At 39.2% G+C, this 21,742-nt stretch overlaps 1 protein-coding gene across 1 annotated transcript in view; it reads right to left on the reverse strand.

The window, feature by feature from the left end:
* Positions 1 to 21,742, reverse strand: part of ANTXR1 (ANTXR cell adhesion molecule 1) — a 262,215-nt gene that overhangs the window by 154,944 nt on the left and 85,529 nt on the right. The window contains exon 10 of the mRNA XM_068989259.1: positions 11,229 to 11,327. Within this exon, the coding sequence (XP_068845360.1) occupies positions 11,229 to 11,327 (99 nt within the window). The remainder of the gene's footprint in view (positions 1 to 11,228; positions 11,328 to 21,742) is intronic.

Genomic DNA, 21,742 nt, shown 5'->3' on the forward strand with positions numbered 1-21,742 from the left:
AAAAAGAATTATGAGACAAGATGCCCCTTTGTATCATATCATTTAATTCCGAGTTGCACAAAGTGACATTCTATTATCTTCAAACGACATCAAAGCCCTAAGTAAGGATGCATCCAAATTGCGCTAAGTACCTTTGACTGATAGATGCAACATTCCAACCAGTGAGAAAGGAAACAATAGGCTTTTGTTTGGGAAATTTTTCTCCTCTCTCCCCAGCTGTCACTATAGGTGCACTTCAATGATCTCCTTAAGGGGCCCAAAGCAGTCCTGAGGACCAGATGTTTTCTAAGATAAAGTATAGTTTCTGGATAACTGGACAGATTCCTAAAAACAAACACGCTAGAGCTTCTATATTTGAGTGAGTGTAGTCTCATCCCCTTGGGAAGAAGCCCCTCTCTGAAACTCTCGTAGAGCTGCTTTCAGGACTGACGTTCAGTCTGAAAAAAAAAATCTTCAAAGGGGGCAATGTTTTATTCTTTGAGAGTGAACCAAAAGTGAACCAGAGCCATGCCTTGTGAATAAGATTGAAGCTCAAGCTGAGAAATAAAACCCTGCGTCAGAAAAGAAATGTGCCTATATAACCAAGAGGCTGATTTTTCACATGGCCCTTCAACTGAATTTTAGTAAGTTTGCTAAAAATCAGTTTCTTTGTTTCTGGTCATACCTTGTAAGTCTCCTTGCAACAACTAGGAGAGTCTAACAAGTTTCTCATTATGGTATTAGTAAAACCATCATTTTTTATTTATTGTTCTTTAAAATGGATAATTTCTCAGCTCCTACCTCAGTGTATCCTTTTTAGCATTTTAATCTCTCTACAAATGGATTTCCAATTGAAAGTGGATCTTTTCATGGCATGATACACCGAATACTGAAGTAGGAAAAAGTGTAGCCAGAATAAATAAAGTTTGTGTGAAGATTTCCAAGTTACTTTCTTGGCCAGGAGTAGTAGTTCAGCCTGGTAATTGGAGAACCAACTAAATGCTACACTTAAGATGCATGCTTGGCCTAAATAATTAACAAGAATTTTAAAATGAAAATTTAAATGTCTTTTTTTTCTCATAACGGAAGGGACATATGATCATAGAAAACTTAGATGGACAGAAAGAAGAAGTAAAAACTCATAGTAGACTCATTCAGAGGTAACTACTGTTAACATCTGGATGTGTGTCTTTCACATTTCTCTCTGCATATAAATGAATGTGTCTGAATCAGGAGCAGCTTTAAGGCACTGTTCCGTCACTTATTCTCGACATGTGAAGCAGTACTGTTAACATTTTCCCCACATAGATAATTACTCTTCTTTCTCACAATATTAATTATTTAAACATGAATACAATTTATATAACACACTATCAATTGTAAAACATTTATGTTACCACCTAGATGTTTCGATTTGTTTACTTGCTTTCCTCTCTGCTTCCTTCCTTGCTTCCATCTCAAATTCATTCCTTCCTCCCTCCTCTGTCTCTTTTTTTTGCTTTTTGCTAACATAAAGCAATATTATGGTGAACATCTTGCAGCTGAGTCTTTGTTAACATTCTCTAGCATTTCCCTTTGATGAAGTTAAAGTTGAAATTCTGGGTCAAAAATGTACAAAAGCAGTTGATTTGTTTTAAGAGTGGCCTTGCTAGAGAGTTCCCTGATGGCCTAGTCGTTAGGATTCCGGGTTTTCAGTGCTGGGCCTGCGTTCAATCGCTGGTTGGGGAACTGAGTTCTTACAAGCTGTGTGACTCGGCCAAAAAAAAACCCCAACAAAACAGGAATTGCCTTCCAAAAGATTCAGTGATCTTTAACAGTCTCTAGACAATGATGAGTAAAAACACTTCTTCCCCTGTATCTTTGCCAATACTGGCATTGTATTTCTGTTAATCTTTACCAGTTTGATAGATTATTTTAATTTGCATTTCCTTGACTACAGTGAGCATTTACCATATTCTTATTTGCCATTATTTTTCTAGTAAATTTCTTTTTCCTATCTTTTATCCATTGATGTGTTCATCTTTTCTACTGATTTTAAGACCTATCTATATATTAAAGTTATTGACCCTTTATTTGTTATACATCTTAAAAATAATTTGGCAGGTTTTCTGTTTCCCTTCAGATTTTTTAAAGGGGGGAGGTATAAAGAATTTTAAAATGTGTACTCAAACCATTCAAATTTTCCTTTGTGGTATCTCCTTTCAGAGTTATGCTTAAAAGGATTTTCCCCAGTGGAAAATTATATAAATATTTATTTTTGTTTCCTTTAAAACTTCTATAGTTTCATGTTCACATTTAAATTTTTCATCTGGAATTTGTTTAGATGTAAAGTGTGAGATAAAAATTGAACTGAATTGTTTTTCCAAGGGGTTAGCCAGTTGTCTCAATACCAAAAAGCATAATCTACTCTTTTCCCACCGATTAGAAAGGTCACTTTATTTTATACTAAATTCATAGAAGTGTTTGGCTCTCTTTATGAACTTCGTTTTTCCTGTCCCAGTGTTCAATTTGCCTTTTGTGGCACCAGTCATACATTGTTTCAATTACTGCAGATTTTTTTATACATCTTAAAATGGGCTAGGGCAAGTTTCCACATTTTTCTTGGCTATTCTTAAATGTTTATTCTTCCATATACACTTAAGAATTATTTTGTTAACTTCAAAAGTCCCATTGGACTGGGACTGCAGTAAAAGTAAATATTAATTTGAAGAAACTGATGTCTCTATAATCCTCAGTTGCTGCTCTACTGAATAATAGTGATAATGATAATAATAAATTAATACTATCAGCCAACATTGATCGACTGCTTACTGCATGCTTGGCCCTGTTCTAGGCCCTAATTATTACACTGAAATATCATAGGAATCCACCATGGAGGTGCTATTATTGCCATACTCATTTTATAGCTGGAGAAATTGAAGCTGAGAGAAGTTAAGTAACCGGCCATGGTCAAAAAGCTTTAAGACAGAGCCAGGGTGCTTTTCCTAGGTGGTTTGGTTCCAGTGTGTGTTCTATGCCATGAGTCTATACTGGCTCTCATTTATTTACATTGTCTTCATTTCCCTCACAGAGTTGTATAACTTTCTTCCTATATGTCTTTACAAGTTTGGTTATATTTAGTTCTTTCTAGAGTTTATATGCTGCTGCTCCATTTTTCCTGTGATTTTTTTTCTTTCCTTTAAAAAAAAAAATTTTGTTTATTTACTTATGTCTGCACTGGCTCTTCATTGCCACACGTGGACTTTCTCTAGTTGTGGAGAGCTGGGGCTGGTGCTGGAGTTGAGGTGTGCGGGCTTCCCATTGCGGTGGCTTCTCGTCATGGAGCACAGACTCTGGAGTTGAGGTGTGCAGGCTTCCCATTGCGGTGGCTTCTCTTGTCATGGAGCACAGACTCTAGGGCGCTTGGGCTTCAGCAGTTGCAGCCCTCGGGCTTGAGAGTGTGGGTTCAGTAATTGTGGTGCATGGGCTCAGTTGCTCTTGGCATGTGGAATCTTCCCATACCAGGGACTGAACCCATGTCGCCTGCATTGGCAGGCAATTCTTGGACCACCAGGGAAGTCCCTAAAAGTATGTATTTTTAAAATTTGGAATGGATAGTGAATTTTAATATCTTCTTGGCATCAAAAAATTTGCTATGTGAGAGGAAAATTCCTCTCTCAATTTTTAAAAACAGTATTACTTATCCTGGTCCTTTTTAAATACTTTGCTGGAGTTTTGTTTACCAGTAGTTTATCTGTATGTTTGTCATCAAAGAAATCAATTTCATATATGTCTTGTCCAGTTTTTAAAAAGTCAAGATTATATAATTTTCATAAGTGAATTAAAGTGATTTTGCTCTATTTCTTTTCTCTAGAAGAATATGTATCAGATATGAATCATTTGTCCTTAAAGTCTGGTAAAACACAGATGAAAAAAATCTGGGTCAAGTGCTTTGGTTGAGGGGTAGTATTTCCTCACATCTCTCTTCCAGTTCATGCATTTCATCTTTATCTGTGTCTAATCACATTGCTTAGTCTATCCACTAAGTTGTGTATATATGTGGACAGAGGAGCCTGGAGGGCTACAGTCCATAGGGTCATAAAGAGTCGGACGCAAGTGAAGCAACTTAGCACACAACACACACACACACACACACACACACACACACACATATCACATGTTCCTCATCCATTCATCTATGGATGGATGTAAGTTGCTTCCACATCTTGGCTACTGTAAATAATGCTTCAGTGAACAGTAATATGCATATATTTTCTCAAAATAGTGTTTTTGTTTTCTTCAGGTAAATACTCAGAAGTGAAATTGCTAGATCATATTCAGAGAAGGCAGTGGCACTCCACTCCAGTACTCATGCCTGGAAAACGCCACGGACAGAGGAGCCTGGTGGGCTGCAGTCTATGGGGTCGCTAGGAGTTGGACACGACTGAGTGACTTCACTTTTGCTTTTCACTCTCATGCATTGGAGAAGGAAATGGCAACCCACTCCAGTGTTCTTGCCTGGAGAATCCCAGGGACGGGGGAACCTTGTAGGCTGCTGTCTCTGGGGTCGCACGGAGTTGGACATGACTGAGGCGACTTAGCAGCAGCAGTATAGCAGTTCTACTTTTAAGTTTTTGTGGAAACTCCATACTGTCCTCCAAGTGGCTGCACCAATTTACATTCCCACCAACATTGCACAAGTGTTCCCTTTCCTCCATGTCCTTGCCAACACTTTGCTCTCTTTTGATGATAGCCATTCTGACAGGTATGAGTTAGTATCTCTTTGTGGTTTTGATTTGCATTTCCCTGATGGTTAATGATGTCCAGTGTCTTTCTGTGTGCCTATTGACTATCTGCACATCTTCTTTGGAAAAATGTCTACCCAGTTCTTTGCCCATTTTTTAATGGGCTGTTTACTTTTTTAGATGTTGAACTGTATGAGTTCTTTGTATATTTTGAATAGTAACCCTTTATCAGATACATAGTTTGAAAATGTCTTCTCTCATTCCACAGGTGGCCTTTCCTTCTATTGATAGGTTCCTTTTCTGTGTAAAAGCTTTTAGGTTTGGTGTAGTCCCATTTGTTTATTTTTTCTTTTTTTCCCTTGCCTGAGGAGACAGATCCAAAAAAATATTATTAAGACAGATGTCAAAGTGCATACTGCCTATGCTTTCTTCTAGTTTTGTGGTTTCAGGCCTTACATTTAAGTCTTTAATCCACTTTTGAATTTATTTGTGTATGTGATGTGAGAAAATAGTCCAGATTGATTCTGTTACACACAGCAGTACAGTTTTCCTGACACCACTTATTAAAGAGGCTGTCTTTTCCCATTGTATATTCTTGCCTGCTTTGTTGTAGATTAATTGACCATATAAGCATGGGTTTATTTTGGGGCTCTTAATTCTGTTCCATTGATCTGTGTGTTTGTTTTCATGCCAGTACATAGTGGTTTGACAACTGTTGTTTTGTAGTATGGCTTGAAACCCAGGAGTGTGACAACTCTAGCTTTGTTCTTCTTTTCCAAAATTGCTTTGGCTATTTGGGGTCTTTTGTGTCTTCATACAAATTTTAGAGTTATTTGTTCTAGCTCTGTGATAAACACCAGTGGTATTTTTATGGGATTGCACTGAATCTATAGATTTCTTTGGGTAGTGTAGTCATTTTAACAATATTGATTCTTCCAATCCATGAGCACAGAGTATCTTTCCATTTGTTTTGTTGTCTTCAATTTCTTTCATCAATCTCTTATAGCTTTCAGGGCTTTTTCCTCTTTGATCAGATTTATCTCAAGTTATTTTATTCTTTTTGAGACAGCTATAAAAATGTGATTGTTTTATGAATTTCTCTAATAGTTCATAATTAGTATTTAGAAGTGCAACATATTTCTGTATATTACTTTTGTATCCTACAACTTTACTAAACTCATTTCAGTTCAAATAGTTTTTGTTAGTGTCCTTAGAATTTTCTGTGTATAGAACCATATCATGCACAAATAGTGACAGTTTTACTTCTTCCTTTCCGATTTTTTTTGTATTCCTTTTATTTCTTTTTCTTTTCTGATTGTTGTGCATAGGACTTCCACTTCCATGTTAAAAAAAAAAATAGTGGCAAGAGTGGGATCCTTGTTTTGTTCCTGATTTTCCAGGAAATGCTTCCAGCTTTTCACCATTGATTATGATGTTGCCTGTCGTTTGTCATACCTGGCCTTTATCATGTTGAAGTATGTTCCATCTATGCTCACATTGTGAAGAGTTTTTATCATAAAAAGATGTTGAATTTTGTCAGAAGCTTTTGCTGTATATATGGAGATGATCATATGGTTTTTATTCTTTAGTTAGTTAACATGGTGTATTATGTTGATTGATTTGTGGATACCAAACCATCCATGTATTCCTGGGGTAAATCCTACTTGATCATGGTGTATGATCCCTTTTAACCTACTATTGAATTCAGTTTGCTAACATTTTGTTGAGGACTTCTGCATTTACATTCATCAGTGATAATGACCTATAATTATTTTTTGTGGTATCTTTGTCTGGCTTTGATATTAGGGTGATGTTACCCTTGTAGAATGAGTTCAGAAGTATTCCTTCATCTTCATTTTAAAAAATAGTTTGAGAAGGATAAATTTCTTCTTTGAATTTCAATAGAATTTCTCTGTGAAACTGTGTGGTCCTAGAGTTTTTCGGTTGGAAGTTTTTTAAAGTAATGATTCAGTTTCACTACTGGTAATTATTAGTCTGTTCATTTTTTATATTTCTTCCTGATTCAGAGATTGCACATTTCTAGGCATTTATCCATTTCTTCTAGGTTGTCTCTTTTATTATCACATAGTTGTTTGTAGTAATATTTTATGATCCTTTGTATTTCTCTGTTGTCAATTGTACTTTCTCTTTTTTGACTTATTTATCTGGATCCTTTTTCTTTTTTTCTTGATGAATTTGGTTAAAGGTTTATCAACTTTGTCTATCTTTAAAAAAAAAAAAACACCTCTTCATTTCATTAACCTTTTCTGTTGTTTCCTAACTCTCTATTTTGCTTATTTCCACTTTGATCTTTATTTCTTTCCTTCTAATGACTTTGGGTTTTGTTTGTTCTTATTTTTCTAGTCCCTTTAGGTGTAAAGTTAGATTTTTTTAGATGCTTTATTGTTTTAATACACTTTAAATATGTTTATCTTACCTTCTCTTTTAAAATGCTCCCTAGTCTTCTTGCTTGTTCTCTTTTTTCTTTTAACTATTGTCATATGATTTATCATTTGGTGCTGTGAGCCCATATTCAGAGGGAGTTATGGCTTCAGGAGTGGTGTAGGTTGGACTGGATGTATACTGCCTCAGCCAGGGCCACAGCAATCAGGATGGTCACAGACACATTGTGGTGCTTCTGTATTATGTAGTTGGTAGAGCATCTTACCTTCCTCCCCTGCCTGCTTTCCTGGATCACTGGGCAGCTTTCCCTGTACCCCTTTAATGTGTGTTACAGCCCCTGGAGCCTGATTTCTATAGGTGGCTCTGCTTTTGCCTGCTTTCCAAATAGTAAAAGGAGTATGTCAAGGCTGTATATTGTCACCCTGCTTATTTAACTTCTATGCAGAGTACATCATGAGAAACGCTGGGCTGGAGGAAGCACAAGCTGGAATCAAGATTGCCGGGAGAAATATCAATAACCTCAGATATGCAGATAACACCACCCTTATGGCAGAAAGTGAAGAAGAACTAAAGAGCCTCTTGATGAAAGTGAAAGAGTAGAGTGAAAAAGTTAGCTTAAAGCTCAACATTCAGAAAACTAAGATCATGGCATCCGATCCCATCACTTCATGGGAAATAGATGGGGAAACAGTGACAAACTACTTTTTTTTGGCTCCAAAATCACTGCAGATGGTGACGGCAGCCATGAAGTTAAAAGATGCTTACTCCTTGGAAGGAAAGTTATGACCAACCTAGATAGCATATTGAAAAGCAGAGACATTACTTTGCCAACAAAGGTCCATCTAGTCAATGCTATGGTTTTTCCAGTAGTCATGTATGGATGTGGGATTTGGACTATAAAGAAAGCTGATCACTGAAGAACTGATGCTTTTGAACTGTGGTGTGAGAAGACTTCACTTTCACTTTTCACTTTCATGCATTTGGAGAAGGAAATGGCAACCCACTCCAGTGTTCTTGCCTGGAGAATCCCAGGGACAGGGGAGCCTGGTGGGCTGCCGTCTATGGGGTCACACAGAGTCGGACAAGACTGAAGCGACTTAGCAGCAGTGAGAAGACTCTTGAGAGTCCCTTGGACTGCAAGGAGATCCAACCAGTTCATCCTAAAGATCAGTCCTGGTTGTTCATTGGAAGGACTGATTTTGAAGCTGAAACTCCAATGTTTTGGCCACCTGATGTGAAGAACTGAGTCATTGGAAAAGACCCTGATGCTGGGAAAGATTGAGGGCAGGAGGAGAAGGGGATGGTTGGATGGCATCACTCACTCAGTGGACATGGGTTTGGGTAGACTCCAGCAGTTGGTGGACAGAGAGTACTGGCATGCTGTGGTCCATGGGGTCACAAAGAGTCGGACACGACTAAGTGACTGAACCGAACTAAACTGAACTTGCTGGTGTCCTATATCTATATCAGTACTGAGATCACAGCCTGAAGATCCCTCAGGCCTGGAGCCCTCACAGCTTTGCCTTCTGCTTAGATTTTGCGTTCCCTTTTTGTTTCCTGCACCTGGGGGTTTCCTCCTCATTCCTTTGAGCAAGACCACATGTCACAGTTTTTACATCATATTTTATGCATAGATTCCTAAGTGGTTGATTTATTTTATTTTTAAGCAAAGGCAAGGAAAGCAGGATGGACATAGGTATTAACCTATGCTTTTTATTTTCTGGTTATATTTATCATCTAAAAATATATGTAAACAATTTCAACATTTTGGCATTAATATGTCGGTGGTTTATTTCTGTCTTAGTGCAATACATGCTAAAGGGAATTCATAGCCACTTAAAAAAAGTATATATATTTGCTCTATAGCTTTAATTTTTTATTATTCATCCAAAGGCTTGGACAGTTATGTTAATATATCTCACTATAAATGTAATTTTTTAATTTTTTATTTTTTTTATTATTTTTTAAATGTAATTTTTTTAATTTGTTATTTTTCACTTAACTGTTTTTCTTTACAAAATCTGCTACAAATAATACATTATTTCTTGAAAACTCCAAGGCTTATATAATAAAAACCATAGCTTCATTATTGGGCCTTCAATTAGTCATTTTTTGATTAATAAGGGAATTCTATTCTCTTTTTTGTTATAAAATGTAATGCAGTATTTAGGAAAAAATCTCAAAAGAGGAAATATATACTATAAAAATGAAAACATAATATTTAAAATGTGGATATGGAAGTGGAAAAGGAGAATGGGAAAGGTAAGAGAATCTGAATTTGTCTTATTTTATGGGGACAACTCAATGAGATACTTACATTTATAAAGTTGACAGAAAGATGAAGAATTGAATATGTTGCATTTTAAAATTTATTTATCTTTTCTGTCCTCCATAGTTTCTTACTTTACTGAATATAAATGAACAGATGAATTAATAAAGACAATTTAAAAAAATTCCAGTATTTCCCCCTTAGCTAGGATATTTTTAATAACTATTTGTTTGAGTTCAGGAGTGTTGCTTGTGGTATATAATATGGTTGAGTCACTGCCTTTCTCTTTTCCAAGCTGTCAGTGCTTGTGTTGAAAGCATAATTAGGTTTGTGGTTTAAGATAAACCCAACAGCCTTTATTTCTTTTAAAATATGTATTAGGTGAACAGACTGTGCAGGTGTTTGCAAGTTTATATTAGGAAAGGAAAAGAAGCTAGTTTTCCAAGAAATAAAATTTTATGGAGAAGCTGGAAAATATGTGTTTAAAATGTCATTCTATAAATCCATCATAAAAAATTTGCATTTTTTTGTTATCTTAGTATAGAATCTCTGGGTAACCTTTCAAGCAACAGCAATGCTATACTCATGGCCATGCATCTTCAGAAAGGAGTTGGTTCTAAAGGCTTGCTTGTCTGGGAAGCCTTCTTTGGAAGGTGTTGATGTCTTTTGAGTTTAATCCTCAGGAGTTTCTGGTCTTAGATTTAAGATTAAGAGGAGAGAGGGAAAGTGGACTTGAACATCACAAATTAAAGGAGGAAAAAAAAAATGGAAAGATTCTGTACAGGGTGCATGTCCAACTTTCACACTATGACAGGATACTTGAAAATGTTTTCAAAAAGTAAGTACTTTCAGGATACGTGAGGGCATTTCTAAGTATCAGGAAAAAATAACTGAATATTTCAGATCTTTGCAGTTTCTCCATATACAGGAATTCCAGATGTTTCAGAATTCCAGATGTAAAGAAGCCATTGCATATCTTTGTTTAAATATTCAAGTGGGTTTTGAGATGCTAAAGAGGGAAAAAGGCATACCGTTCAGTTCTTCCTTTTTAAAAACAGGATAGTACCTACTCCAGAATGCTAACAGGAGGACAAAACCAGTGTGAAAGGTCAATAAATGAGTATCCTCTCCATCTTCTTTGTCTTTCTACCTCCCAGGGCTGTTGTGGCAAAAAGATGTGAGGTATTTAAAAGGTCCTAGCACTGTAGAAAATACAGTATATGATTGCTGTTTACTGCTGCAGATACTGAACCAGTAATTATCTGTGGGATGAATGCCAGATGTAAATAATAACAGGGACTCCTGGCCATCTGTCTTAACATAATCCATCTACCCCATCTTTCCTGGACAGTAATCTGAGTCACACATGTCTTTAACTTCCCTGCTACAAATGTCTTGTGAATGTGCCAATGTTGTGATAATTCATTTTTCCCATGAAATGCACTTAGTTTTACATCCATCTTCCTGTATCTCAGGTCAGGTATCTACCCTGATGAGATTTTTCTGGCTTTTGGTTTACTCAGAATTAATAAATTAAGAACACCTATTTTTTTCCTCTATTGCTTGAGTCCTGATATCTCACTAAGCAATGTGGAGCTTTGTGAGCCCTAACCAGTCAGGACCACCACTGCCACCTGCGAGTTTGCTGGTGGACTGGGAAACAAGTACCCGCTGCCTCTCCTTCTGGGAGCAAGGGGACCTCAGAGGCCAGTTATGCCCTTTGCTGGCGGCCTTTCTAGCAGGGAGGACCCTTCTCTGTAGTTTCCTGGGTGCGGCTTTTCGAGAGGACGGGCTGGGAACTCCCCCTTCCCAGAAGCCAGCGGCAGAAACCCCCAAAATCCGCAAGAACTTACTGAGCGTGACTGACTCGTTGATCTTAAAGCTGCAGAGGACCCTGTCCACGTTGCGGGCGTGTCGGAAGCCATTCCCTCTCACGACTACTTGAAAGGATTCTGAAACAAAGAATAATGACAAAACACCTTAATTGGCTGCACAATGTTAACCTTAAATTTCCCATCATCAGGCTTAAAATATTCAAAATCAGTTCAAGCTGGGAAACAGAACCATCTGTGTGGGAGCCTTTCACCACTTAATCGCTGCCTTCTCACTAGTTGTCCACCAGGAAGGCACAGAACTTCTTACTTTAAATTCCCACCTCGGCTTTGCCTTTACTGTTCCTCCTCCCTGGAGTGCCTCTCCTCACCTGTGTCCTGCAAACCTTACCCATCTCTCAAGTCGTGGCAGTTTTAAAACCTGTGATATCTGCCACCAGAAGGCCTCTTGTATCTCTTTTATACATTGGATGCAGAGGAAAGGATTTCTTTAGAACTCAAGGTGCCTAGGGTTTTTGAAGACCACTGTCTTCTGGCATTCACAGTCTGCCGTGAATAGTGCAGCATGTGACTAGGTATCGTTTGACGTTGTCCTTCTGTCTTTTCTTCCACAGCTAGAAAAGCATTCCTTTATGTTTAGAATTTGTTTGACAACAGTTTCAGCTCTCCTGTCTCCGCAGGGCACACAGTAGGAAAACCTAGTGTTAGGTAGGAGTAATTGTACTCACCAGAGAAGACAAGTCTTGTTTATGAGTGGCCAGTTGTCAAGCATTTCCCATTTGAACTGACATAGGTCCTAGTGCAGTTAATGCTCTCTTCTCTCCAAATAGAAGAGATAATATAGCTCACTGGCCTCTAGCCCTGCATGTTAATTTCATGTTGGCACAATTCATGCTGAATTAACACAATATCTTCATAAAGTAAAAATAATGATCCTCTTTACTAAGGGGAAAAAAACCCAACTAATTAATTTATTAAATGTTTAGGAATATTTGCTTAAGTTTGATGGTAACTAATAGCCAATACTTCACTTTAAATACTTTATTTTTGTCATCCTTTTGTATATAAAAATTGGGGCATGGGATAATGCTGTGTGGCATTAAAAAAAAAAAGACTAAAAGTTAGAAGTCAAAGTGCAATATTTGTGAAAGTGGATTTGGCAGTGTAAAGTTTCAAATGGAGATTTTCATTGGAGGAAGAATGGAATTAAAGGACTACCATAGGGGACTCTTCCAAACTTTAATAAATGGCATGAATGTATGTCACCTTCATTCCCAGGAAACTCATTAGAGGTCATGTTTGCCAAGAGAATAATAACTGATATCAACTGCTCCCTCTTTGTGTGCCAGACTCTGTACTAAGTGTTGTAAATGTCTGATGTCATTTAAACCTCACTATAGGAAGGTACAAATGAGAAAAACAAGCTTAGCGAGGTTAAATAGCTGGTCCCAGATCACACAGCTGGTAGTCAGGATTAGAACTGGAATCCAGGTCTGTCGGGCGTCAAGTGTCATGTGCTTAGAACTCAGCCAGCATGCTCTTTACCATTATGCTAAAATGAATCCTCAATGTCTTGTGACATATGACTCATTCAGAGATTAACACTGTGATATTTTTTAAGCTTTTTTTATTTTTATTTTCGGCAGGTTTGCCCATTTTGCAGGTAGGTGGAGCTGGTCTGGCTGGGAGGCAGAGAACCCAAGGTAAAGGAAAGGAACCTAGAGGCACTAAGTGTGCCACAAGGAGAAACAAGTTAGCGCAGAGTGCTGTTGAGAGCTATGAACGAACTTCACTGTAAGGAAAGTGAAATTTTGACATTATAAATGACTTGCCCAAGATCAACTAATCTGTAATTGGTAAGCAGCAAAACTGGGTACTAATGTATGAGTATTCACTGCCTTAGTTTTGAACTATGTTAAGGTCATGGGTGCATGGCTTTTTCAGATCCAATTACCAGGCCACCTGACGCCAGCTATGACTGTTTTGAAACAATGCATGAAGAATGCCAGATTCTCACCTTGTTCTTTATTACATACCCCAGACTGGGAGGCCCATCTATATGATCCCCTCTGACTCCCCATGGTGGGGGCCACTGGCCTGCTGTGTTCTTCCCTCAGCCAGCCGAGGATTCAAGCCATCTTTCTAGTTCCTCCAAACTCTGTCTTTGTAATTTTTTACTCGGCTTCAGTGGACAGAGAAAGTCAAGATTTTGGTGGTAACAAACAGGCTTATAGTCTGGGGTATGTGATGAGGAACAAAGTAGTGAGAGTTTTGTACCCTTCTCCTTCTTGTATTGTTTCAAAATAGTCATAGCTGGCATCACGAAGACAGGTAATTGGTCCCTGGTAGCTCAGACAGGAAAGAGTTTGCCTGCAGTGTGGGAGATCTGGGTTTGATTCCTGGGCTGGGAAGATCCTCTGGAGAAGGGAATGGCTACCCACTCTAGTATTCTTGCCTCGAAAATCCCACGGACTGAGGAGCCTGGTAGGCTACAGTCCATGGGGTCACAAAGAGTCAGACACGACTGAGCGACTAATATTACTGTCTCTGGTTTATTTTCCTGTGGCCTTCTTTCTGAAATGCAAAAAGCTACGAGGGGTGGTCTGCAGAGGGAGAGCCCAGGAAAGGTAAGCACCAGGTACAGGATGTAATTAGCACAGAGTTAAGGGGCAATACATGCAGGATGTAACTCATGCAGAAGTAGGGACCATATGTGCAGGATGTAATTTACAGAATGTCAGGTTAGTTTGTGAAAAGCAAATCTAGTCACAGACTACAGATTAGGAATAGTTAAAAGTAAAACTAGGAGTGATCAACTCTTTCAGGTGTGTTTATATTTCTTCCCTGACCTGTTCACTGTTTTCTTTATTTTCTTTGTTCTCAGGAAAGGGAAAGAAAACAAAAACTAATTCCTCTATTTTCCTTTTTACTGCAACAGTATGAGTATTAAGAATTTAGATACGCATGTTGATGCATAGATAGGACTGCTAAATTTAAAAGGATGATCTAAATAGTTTTCTTTATTTTTTCTTAAAAATTTTTTATTATTATTATTTTTAACACCAAAAAGATTTTGTATTGGAGTATAGCCGATTAACAATATTGTGATAGTTTCAGGTGAACAGTGAAGGGACTCAGCGTTTTCTTTCGATGTCTGCCTGGCATGTGATTGATGACACTGTTGGTTCAACAAGCATTCTGTTAAGTGCCAGGCATTGTGGAAGAATCTTATTGTACAATATCTTTTCATTCAGTTTAGCCTTTAGAAACTCATTTGTGTTTTTAGTCTGAATGCTAGACATCCAGAAACCTACTGGATGTTTTTGCTGATTCAAAATGTTTTCTGCCTCACTGCTGGGTCTACTTCTCTTATTTCCTCAAAGATCAGTGGAAGGAGAGAAGATGCTGGAAATGCAGGCCATGTGCCAAGTTCTCTTCTCTTAAGGTCATGTCCTAGTCTTAGCAGTGCTGCTGAGGGGTCCTCTGTAAGAGAGGATGTCTGTCTGGTTGGGCCTGGCCCACCCTCAGGGTATTAGGAAGAGAGACATCAGGAACCCATGAACAGCCACAGTGGAAACCAAACAATTTAACCCCCAGGCCTGGGGAGCAGATGGAGGAAATGATGCTCTGGGAGGCACACCAGAGCAGAAGCCAGATGCCACCCTGCCTGGTATAGTTTCTGTGATAGGACGCACATTTGGTCTCCAGAAGAGCCCAAATACTGACCCTGCGGCCCGACTGGAATGTCAGCCCTTCACACGTAGAGGTTATATAACAAAACCTTTGTCAAGTGGATCTGCCAGCAAGTGAGACCAGGACACACCAGAACCAGGACATACTGACTGAATTACACTATTCACAAAGCCCTAAACCTACCTCTCACAATAAGTACATCTAAGGTTGTTTCTCAGTTCAGTTCAGTCGCTCAGTCGTGTCTGACTCTTTGTGACCCCATGGACTGCAGCACACCAGGCCTCCCTGTCCATCACCAGCTCCCAGAGTTTGCAACATGTATGTTGGGTTACAGCTCCTACGAGAAGTGCTTAGAGACTGAAAATCTTCAGGGAGGACTTTCTACCAGGCAATGATCTTTTACTCCATTTCTTTACATATTCTTTAAGTTAGCTTTAAGATATATATTTATTATGACTTTTTGTCACTTTATTCTCAATTATAATTTAAGCTTCCTGATGGGAGAGGCCATGATTTCTTTCTCTTTAGAATTCTGGGCTGTGCCTAACCCAAAGCTGAGACAGTATCAGTCTAAGCTCCTTTAATGAATGAATAAATGACATCTTGGGAGAGAAAGGGAATAAGGGAAGGAGAATGTGGTCATTTATTCAGGTACCAGTCAGATAAAATCCTGGTTATTTTCTGAGGCTTAATAAGGTCATTGAATGAGAAGATGCCCAACATCATTAGTTATTAGGGAAATATAAATCCAAATCCCTCCACATTCACCAGAATGGCTATAATAAAAGAGATGGACAATAACAAGTGTTGGTGAAGAAATCAGACCCTGTGTACCTTGCTGGTGGGAACGTAAATTGGTGCACTTGCTTTGTAAAACAGTTTGACAGTTCCTCAAAAAGCTAAACCTAGAATTACTATATGACCCAGAAATTCTATCCCTAGATATACACTCAAGAGACTTGAAAACGTACGTCTACACAAAAGCTTGTACATGTATGTTCACAGTAGCATTATTCATAATAGCCAAAAAGTGGAAATAATGCAAGTATCCATCAAATGATGAATATGGTATTCATACAATGGAATATTATTCATCCATATAAACTAAGTAAGTTCTGACACATACTGTGATGTGGATGAATCTTGAAAACACCATGCCAAGTAAAAGAAGCCAGACACCCATTCCCTTTCATTTCCATATGAATAGCTCAGATTAGCAGATCCAGAAAGACAGAATATTGTCTGGCGGTTGTCAGGGCTGGAGAGAGGAAGAAATGGGGAGTGACTGCTTAAAGAGTATAGTGTTTCTTTTTAAGATTATGAATATATTCTGGAATTAGATAGTGGTTATAGCTATACAACTTTGTGAGTATATCAAACATTACTGAATTGTGGAGGAAGCACAAGCTGGAATCAAGATTGCAGGGAGAAATATGAATACCTCAGATATGCAGATGACAACACCCTTATGGCAGAAAGTGAAGAAGAACTAAAGAGCCTCTTGATGAAAGTAAAAGAGGAAGAGTGAAAAAGTTGGCTTAAAGCTCAACATTCAGAAAACTAAGATCATGGCATCTGGCCCCATCACTTCATGGCAAATAGATGGGGAAACAGTAGACACAGTGGCTGACTTTATTTTTCTGGGCTCCAAAATCACTGCAGATGGTGACTGCAGCCATGAAATTAAAAGACGCTTCCTCCTTGGAAGGAAAGTTATGACCAACCTAGACAGCATATTCAAAAGCAGAGACATTACTTTGCCAACAAAGGTCCATCTAGTCAAGGTTATGGTTTTTCCAGTGGTCATGTATGGATGTGAGAGTTGGACTACAAAGAAAGCTGAGTGCCAAAGAATTGATGCTTTTGAACTGTGATGTTGGAGAAGACTCTTGAGAGTCCCTTGGACTGCAAGGAGATCCAACCAGTCCACCTGGGAGATTAGTCCCGGGTGTTGATTGGAAGGACTGATGTTGAAGCTGAAACTCTAGTACTTTGGCCACTTAATGCGGGAGCTGACTCATTGGAAAAGACCCTGATGCTGGGAAAGATTGAGGGCAGGAGGAGAAGGGGACTGAGTTGAACTGAACTCTTTGAAAGGGTGAATTTTAGGATATGTGAATTATAGCTCAGTTTAAAAAACGAAAACTGTTAAGGTCAGAGAATAGATTGATAAACTTTTTCTATTACCTCCTTTCCTTTTTTTTTTTTTTTAAATATGGAACACATAATTTTGTGATGACCTCAATAAAGATCTTTTATCAATCACTGGATCTGAAAATGAGATATCAGTATATTCACCATTTGCTCTGATGACCTAAGACTTTTGTTGTTATCACTAACAAAATTATTGTTAGTGATATTTCTATCTTGTGAGTTAGTTTTAAATTTCTCTCCTATTAAATGCTTATTGTGACATGTAACATCTAAAATCTGAATGTGTATTAAGTGCTTTCTGATGCCTAAATTACTCTGCTGCTGCTGCTAAGTCGCTTCAGTCATGTCTGACTCTGTGAGACCCCATAGACGGCAGCCCACCAGGCTCCCCCGTCCCTGGGATTCTCCAGGCAAGAGTACTGGAGTGGGGTGCCATTTCCTTCTCCAATGCATGAAAGTGAAAAGTGAAAGTGAAGTCGCTCAGTCGTGTCTGACTCTTAGCGACCCCATGGACTGCAGCCTACCAGGCTCCTCTGTCCATGGGATTTTCCAGGCAATAATACTGGAGTGGGGTTCCATTGCCTTCTCCTCTAAATTACTCTAGAAGATTTAAAAACAATTGTTATAGCTATTTACTTTTTCAGTTCAGGTTCAGTTCAGTTCAGTCGCTCAGTGGTGTCTGACTCTTTGCGACCCCATGAATCGCAGCACGCCAGGCCTCCCTGTCCATCACCAACTCCTGGAGTTCACTCAGACTCACGTCCATCGAGTCGGTGATGCCATCCAGCCATCTCATCATCGGTCGTCCCCTTCTCCTCCTGCCCCCCAATTTCTCCCAGCATCAGAGTCTTTTCCAATGAGTCACATGAGGTGGCCAAATACTGGAGTTTCAGCTTTAGCATCAGTCCTTCCAAAGAAATCCCAGAGCTGATCTCCTTCAGAATGGACTGGTTGGATCTCCTTGCAGTCCAAGGGACTCTCAAGAGTCTTCTCCAACACCACAGTTCAAATGCATCAATTCTTTGGTGCTCAGCCTTCTTCACAGTCCAACTCTCACATCCATACATGACCACAGGGAAAACCATAGCCTTGACTAGACGGACCTTAGTCGGCAAAGTAATGTCTCTGCTTTTGAATATGCTATCTAGGTTGGTCATAACTTTTAGTGAGGTATAATTGATATACAAGTTGCATGTAAGGTGTATAACTGAAACATTTTCATACAGTTACACAATCATGGGGCAATACCACAATCAAGGTGGTAAACACACCCACCAGCCTCAGAAGTTTCCATGTTCCCCTTCATAATCTCTTCTTCCAGTCCCTCCCCATACCAAGCAACCACTGAGCTGTTCTCTGTTGCTGTAGGTTAGTTTGCATTCTCTAGAATTTTATGAAATGGAATCATATGGTAAGTATTTCTTTTGGGTCTGACTTCTTTATACTCAGCATAATTATTTTAAGACTCATCCATAATTACTTTGAGGTTTATGCATAGTCTATTCCTTTTTATTGCTGAATATTATTCATTGTATGAAAAGCCACAGTTGTTTATCCATTCATGTGTTGATGAACATTTGAGTTGTTCACAGTTTTTGGCTCTTAAAAATAGACCAGTTATAAACATCTGTGTACAAGTCTCTGTCAGAACATAAATTGCTTTTCTTCTCGGGTAAATACCTAGGAGTACAATGGCTAGGTCATGTGGTAGGTGTATATTTAATGTTTTGAGAGACTGTTAGAACTGTTTTCCAAAGTGAGAGTACCATTTTACATTTCCACCTTCTAAGTGTGAGTATCCCTCCTTCAAATAGAAATATCTTTGAAAGAAAAAGAAGACCAAGTGGAGAATTAAACAACTGATTCAGAAGAGGTGCCTATGGGCCAGGCATGAGCTTTTTGAAAGAAAATGAAGAGTGAAAGAAACAAAGCCACTTTCTGATGTTGCTTAAAAGTGTCTGGTTTAAGCTGCCTAAAAGTACCTTCCTTTGCACTCAATCAATCATTGTTCGTTACAAACAATGGGAAACAACAGAGTACAATAATACAATCGCTTCTCAAATGATGATGTGGGGAGCTGATGATAACCTCCTTCCATTTCTGGAGGACAAAAGCTTCACATGTAGAGTAGTTGGCAAGTTGTACGCTTAATTCCAATTAGTTTCTTCCTGGAGTATTGCTTACATAGAACACTATGAGCTTTGACTGTGTAGATCACAATAAACTGTGAAAAATTGTCAAAGAGAAGGGAATACCAGACCACCTGACCTGCCTCTTGAGAAACCTGTATGCAGGTCAGGAATCAACAGTTAGAACTGGACATGGAACAATAGACTGGTTCCAAATAGGAAAATGAGTACATCAAGGCTGTATATAGTCACCCTGCTTATTTAACTTTTATGCAGAGTACATCATGAGAAACACTGGGCTGGAAGAAGCACAGCTGGAATCAAGATTGCCGGGAGAAATATCAATAACCTCAGATATGCAGATGACACCACCTTTATGGCAGAAAGTGAAGAAGAACTAAAGAGCCTCTTGATGAAAGTGAAAGAGGAGAGTGAAAAAGTTGGCTTACAGCTCAATATTCAAAAAATGAAGATCATGGCATCTGGTCCTATCACTTCATGGCAAATAGATGGGGAAACTGGACACAGTGGCTGACTTTATTTTTTTGGGCTCCAAAATCACTGTAGATGGTGATTGCAGTCATGAAATTAAAAGATGCTTGCTCCTTGGAGGGAAAGTTATGACCAACCTAGATAGCATATTGAAAAGCAGAGACATTATTTTGTCAACAAAGGTCCATCTAATCAAGGCTATGGTTTTTCCAGTAGTCATGTATGGATGTGAGAGTTGGACTGTGAAGAAAGCTGAGCGCTGAAGAATTGATGCATTTGAACTGTGGTGTTGGAGAAGACTCTTGAGAGTCCCTTGGACTGCAAGGAGATCCAACCAGTCCATCCTAAAGGAAATCAGTTCTGAATATTCACTGGAAGGACTGATGCTGAAGCTGAAACTCCAATACTTTGGCCACCTGATGTGAAGAGCTGACTCATTTGCTGACCCTTATGCTGGGAAAGATTGAGGGCATGAGGAGAAGAGGACGACAGAGGATGAGATGGTTGGATGGCATCACCGACTCAATGGACGTGAGTTTGGGTGGACTCCAGGAGTTGGTGATGGACAGGGAGGCCTGGTGTGCTGCGGTTCATGGGGTGGCAAAGAGTCAGACACGACTGAGCGACTGAACTGAGCTATACAAGTCTGAGGCTGTCATTGTGGTGCCAGAGGAAAACTGTGCTTAGGCAAAGGATGCCTTTCCTAGAGAGGAGCTACACCAACGTAGGCAGGGCCAATCCAACATTGCGCCAATTCTCCTAATTGCACACAGGCTAATCTGCAAAACTATTTAATTAGGAAATTTAAAAAAGAGTCTATATTGGAAGGGAAAGAGAATCATTTAAATGCAGGCAATGTCAAAGCTGGGGTTTCCCAGGTGGCACTAGAGGTAAAGAACTTTCCTGCCAAAGCAGGAAATGTGAGAGGTGTGGGTTCAGGCCCTGAGTCAAGAAGATCCCTGGAGGAGGGCGTGGCAAACAACTCCAATATTCTTGCCTGGAGAATCCTATGGACAGAGGAGCCTGGCTGGCTACAGTCTATAGGGTCGCACAGAGTCAGACATGACTGAAGCGACTTACCAGGCACACATGCAAAGTCAAAGGTGCTGTAAAGGCTCTGCACAGAGCAGGTGACTTCCTACATGTTTTAGAACAGGAGCTATAAATACATGGACTTAAGCACCGTACTAAATGGCAACCATATGCTTGGCCTGGGTATAGGGGTGACAATGGGGAGAGGTGGGATAGTATGGTGAATTGGAAAGAGTGCATGCTTCTTTTAAAGGGAAGTTATTCAGTCTCTAATAATCATTATCATGTGATAAATACAGGCCCAGTGTTGCTAGATCTGATTTTTCAATATGAGATGAAAATCTGAATTTTTAGGTGAAATCAGACTTTTAAGCGGAGAAAGCAATGGCACCCCACTCCAGTACTCTTGCATGGAAAATCCCATGGACAGAGGAGCCTGGTAGGCTGCAGAGCATGGGGTCGCTACTAGTCAGACACGACTGAGCGACTTCACTTTCACTTTTCACTTTCATGCATTGGAGAAGGAGATGGCAACCCACTCCAGTGTTCTTGCCTGGAGAATCCCAGGGACAGGGGAGCCTGGTGGGCTGCCGTCTATGGCGTCACACAGAGTCGGACACAACTGAAGCAACTTAGCAGCAGCAGCAGCAGTCTTTTAAGTGTTAGTAATAAATTTGTTTATTTTTTAATTGCAGTGTGAATCAAAAAGAACATATGTGCAGACCAGACAGGGCTTGTTGGCCGCCAGTTTATAACCTCTAGCAGTAGAGGCTTTGGGGGACGGTTCTCTCTCCAAATAGTTTCACTCATGACATTGAATGAAATTCTTTTTGATCAGCGCAGATCCCTACATCTTCTTCCCATTAAGACTTTTTGTTAAAATGCAAAATAGTTCCAAGTGTACTGGTCTCTTTAGCAATTAAACAATAATCAGCCATTAATATCTTAGCTGATACTGAATTAAGTCTTTAGAAATTTAAAGTTATAAAGGAAACCCAAAGGAGGAGTTCTCTGGACAGCATACGTTTACAGATG

Source organism: Capricornis sumatraensis, chromosome 1 (genome assembly GCF_032405125.1).
Source record: "Capricornis sumatraensis isolate serow.1 chromosome 1, serow.2, whole genome shotgun sequence".
Lineage (NCBI taxonomy): Eukaryota > Metazoa > Chordata > Mammalia > Artiodactyla > Bovidae > Capricornis > Capricornis sumatraensis.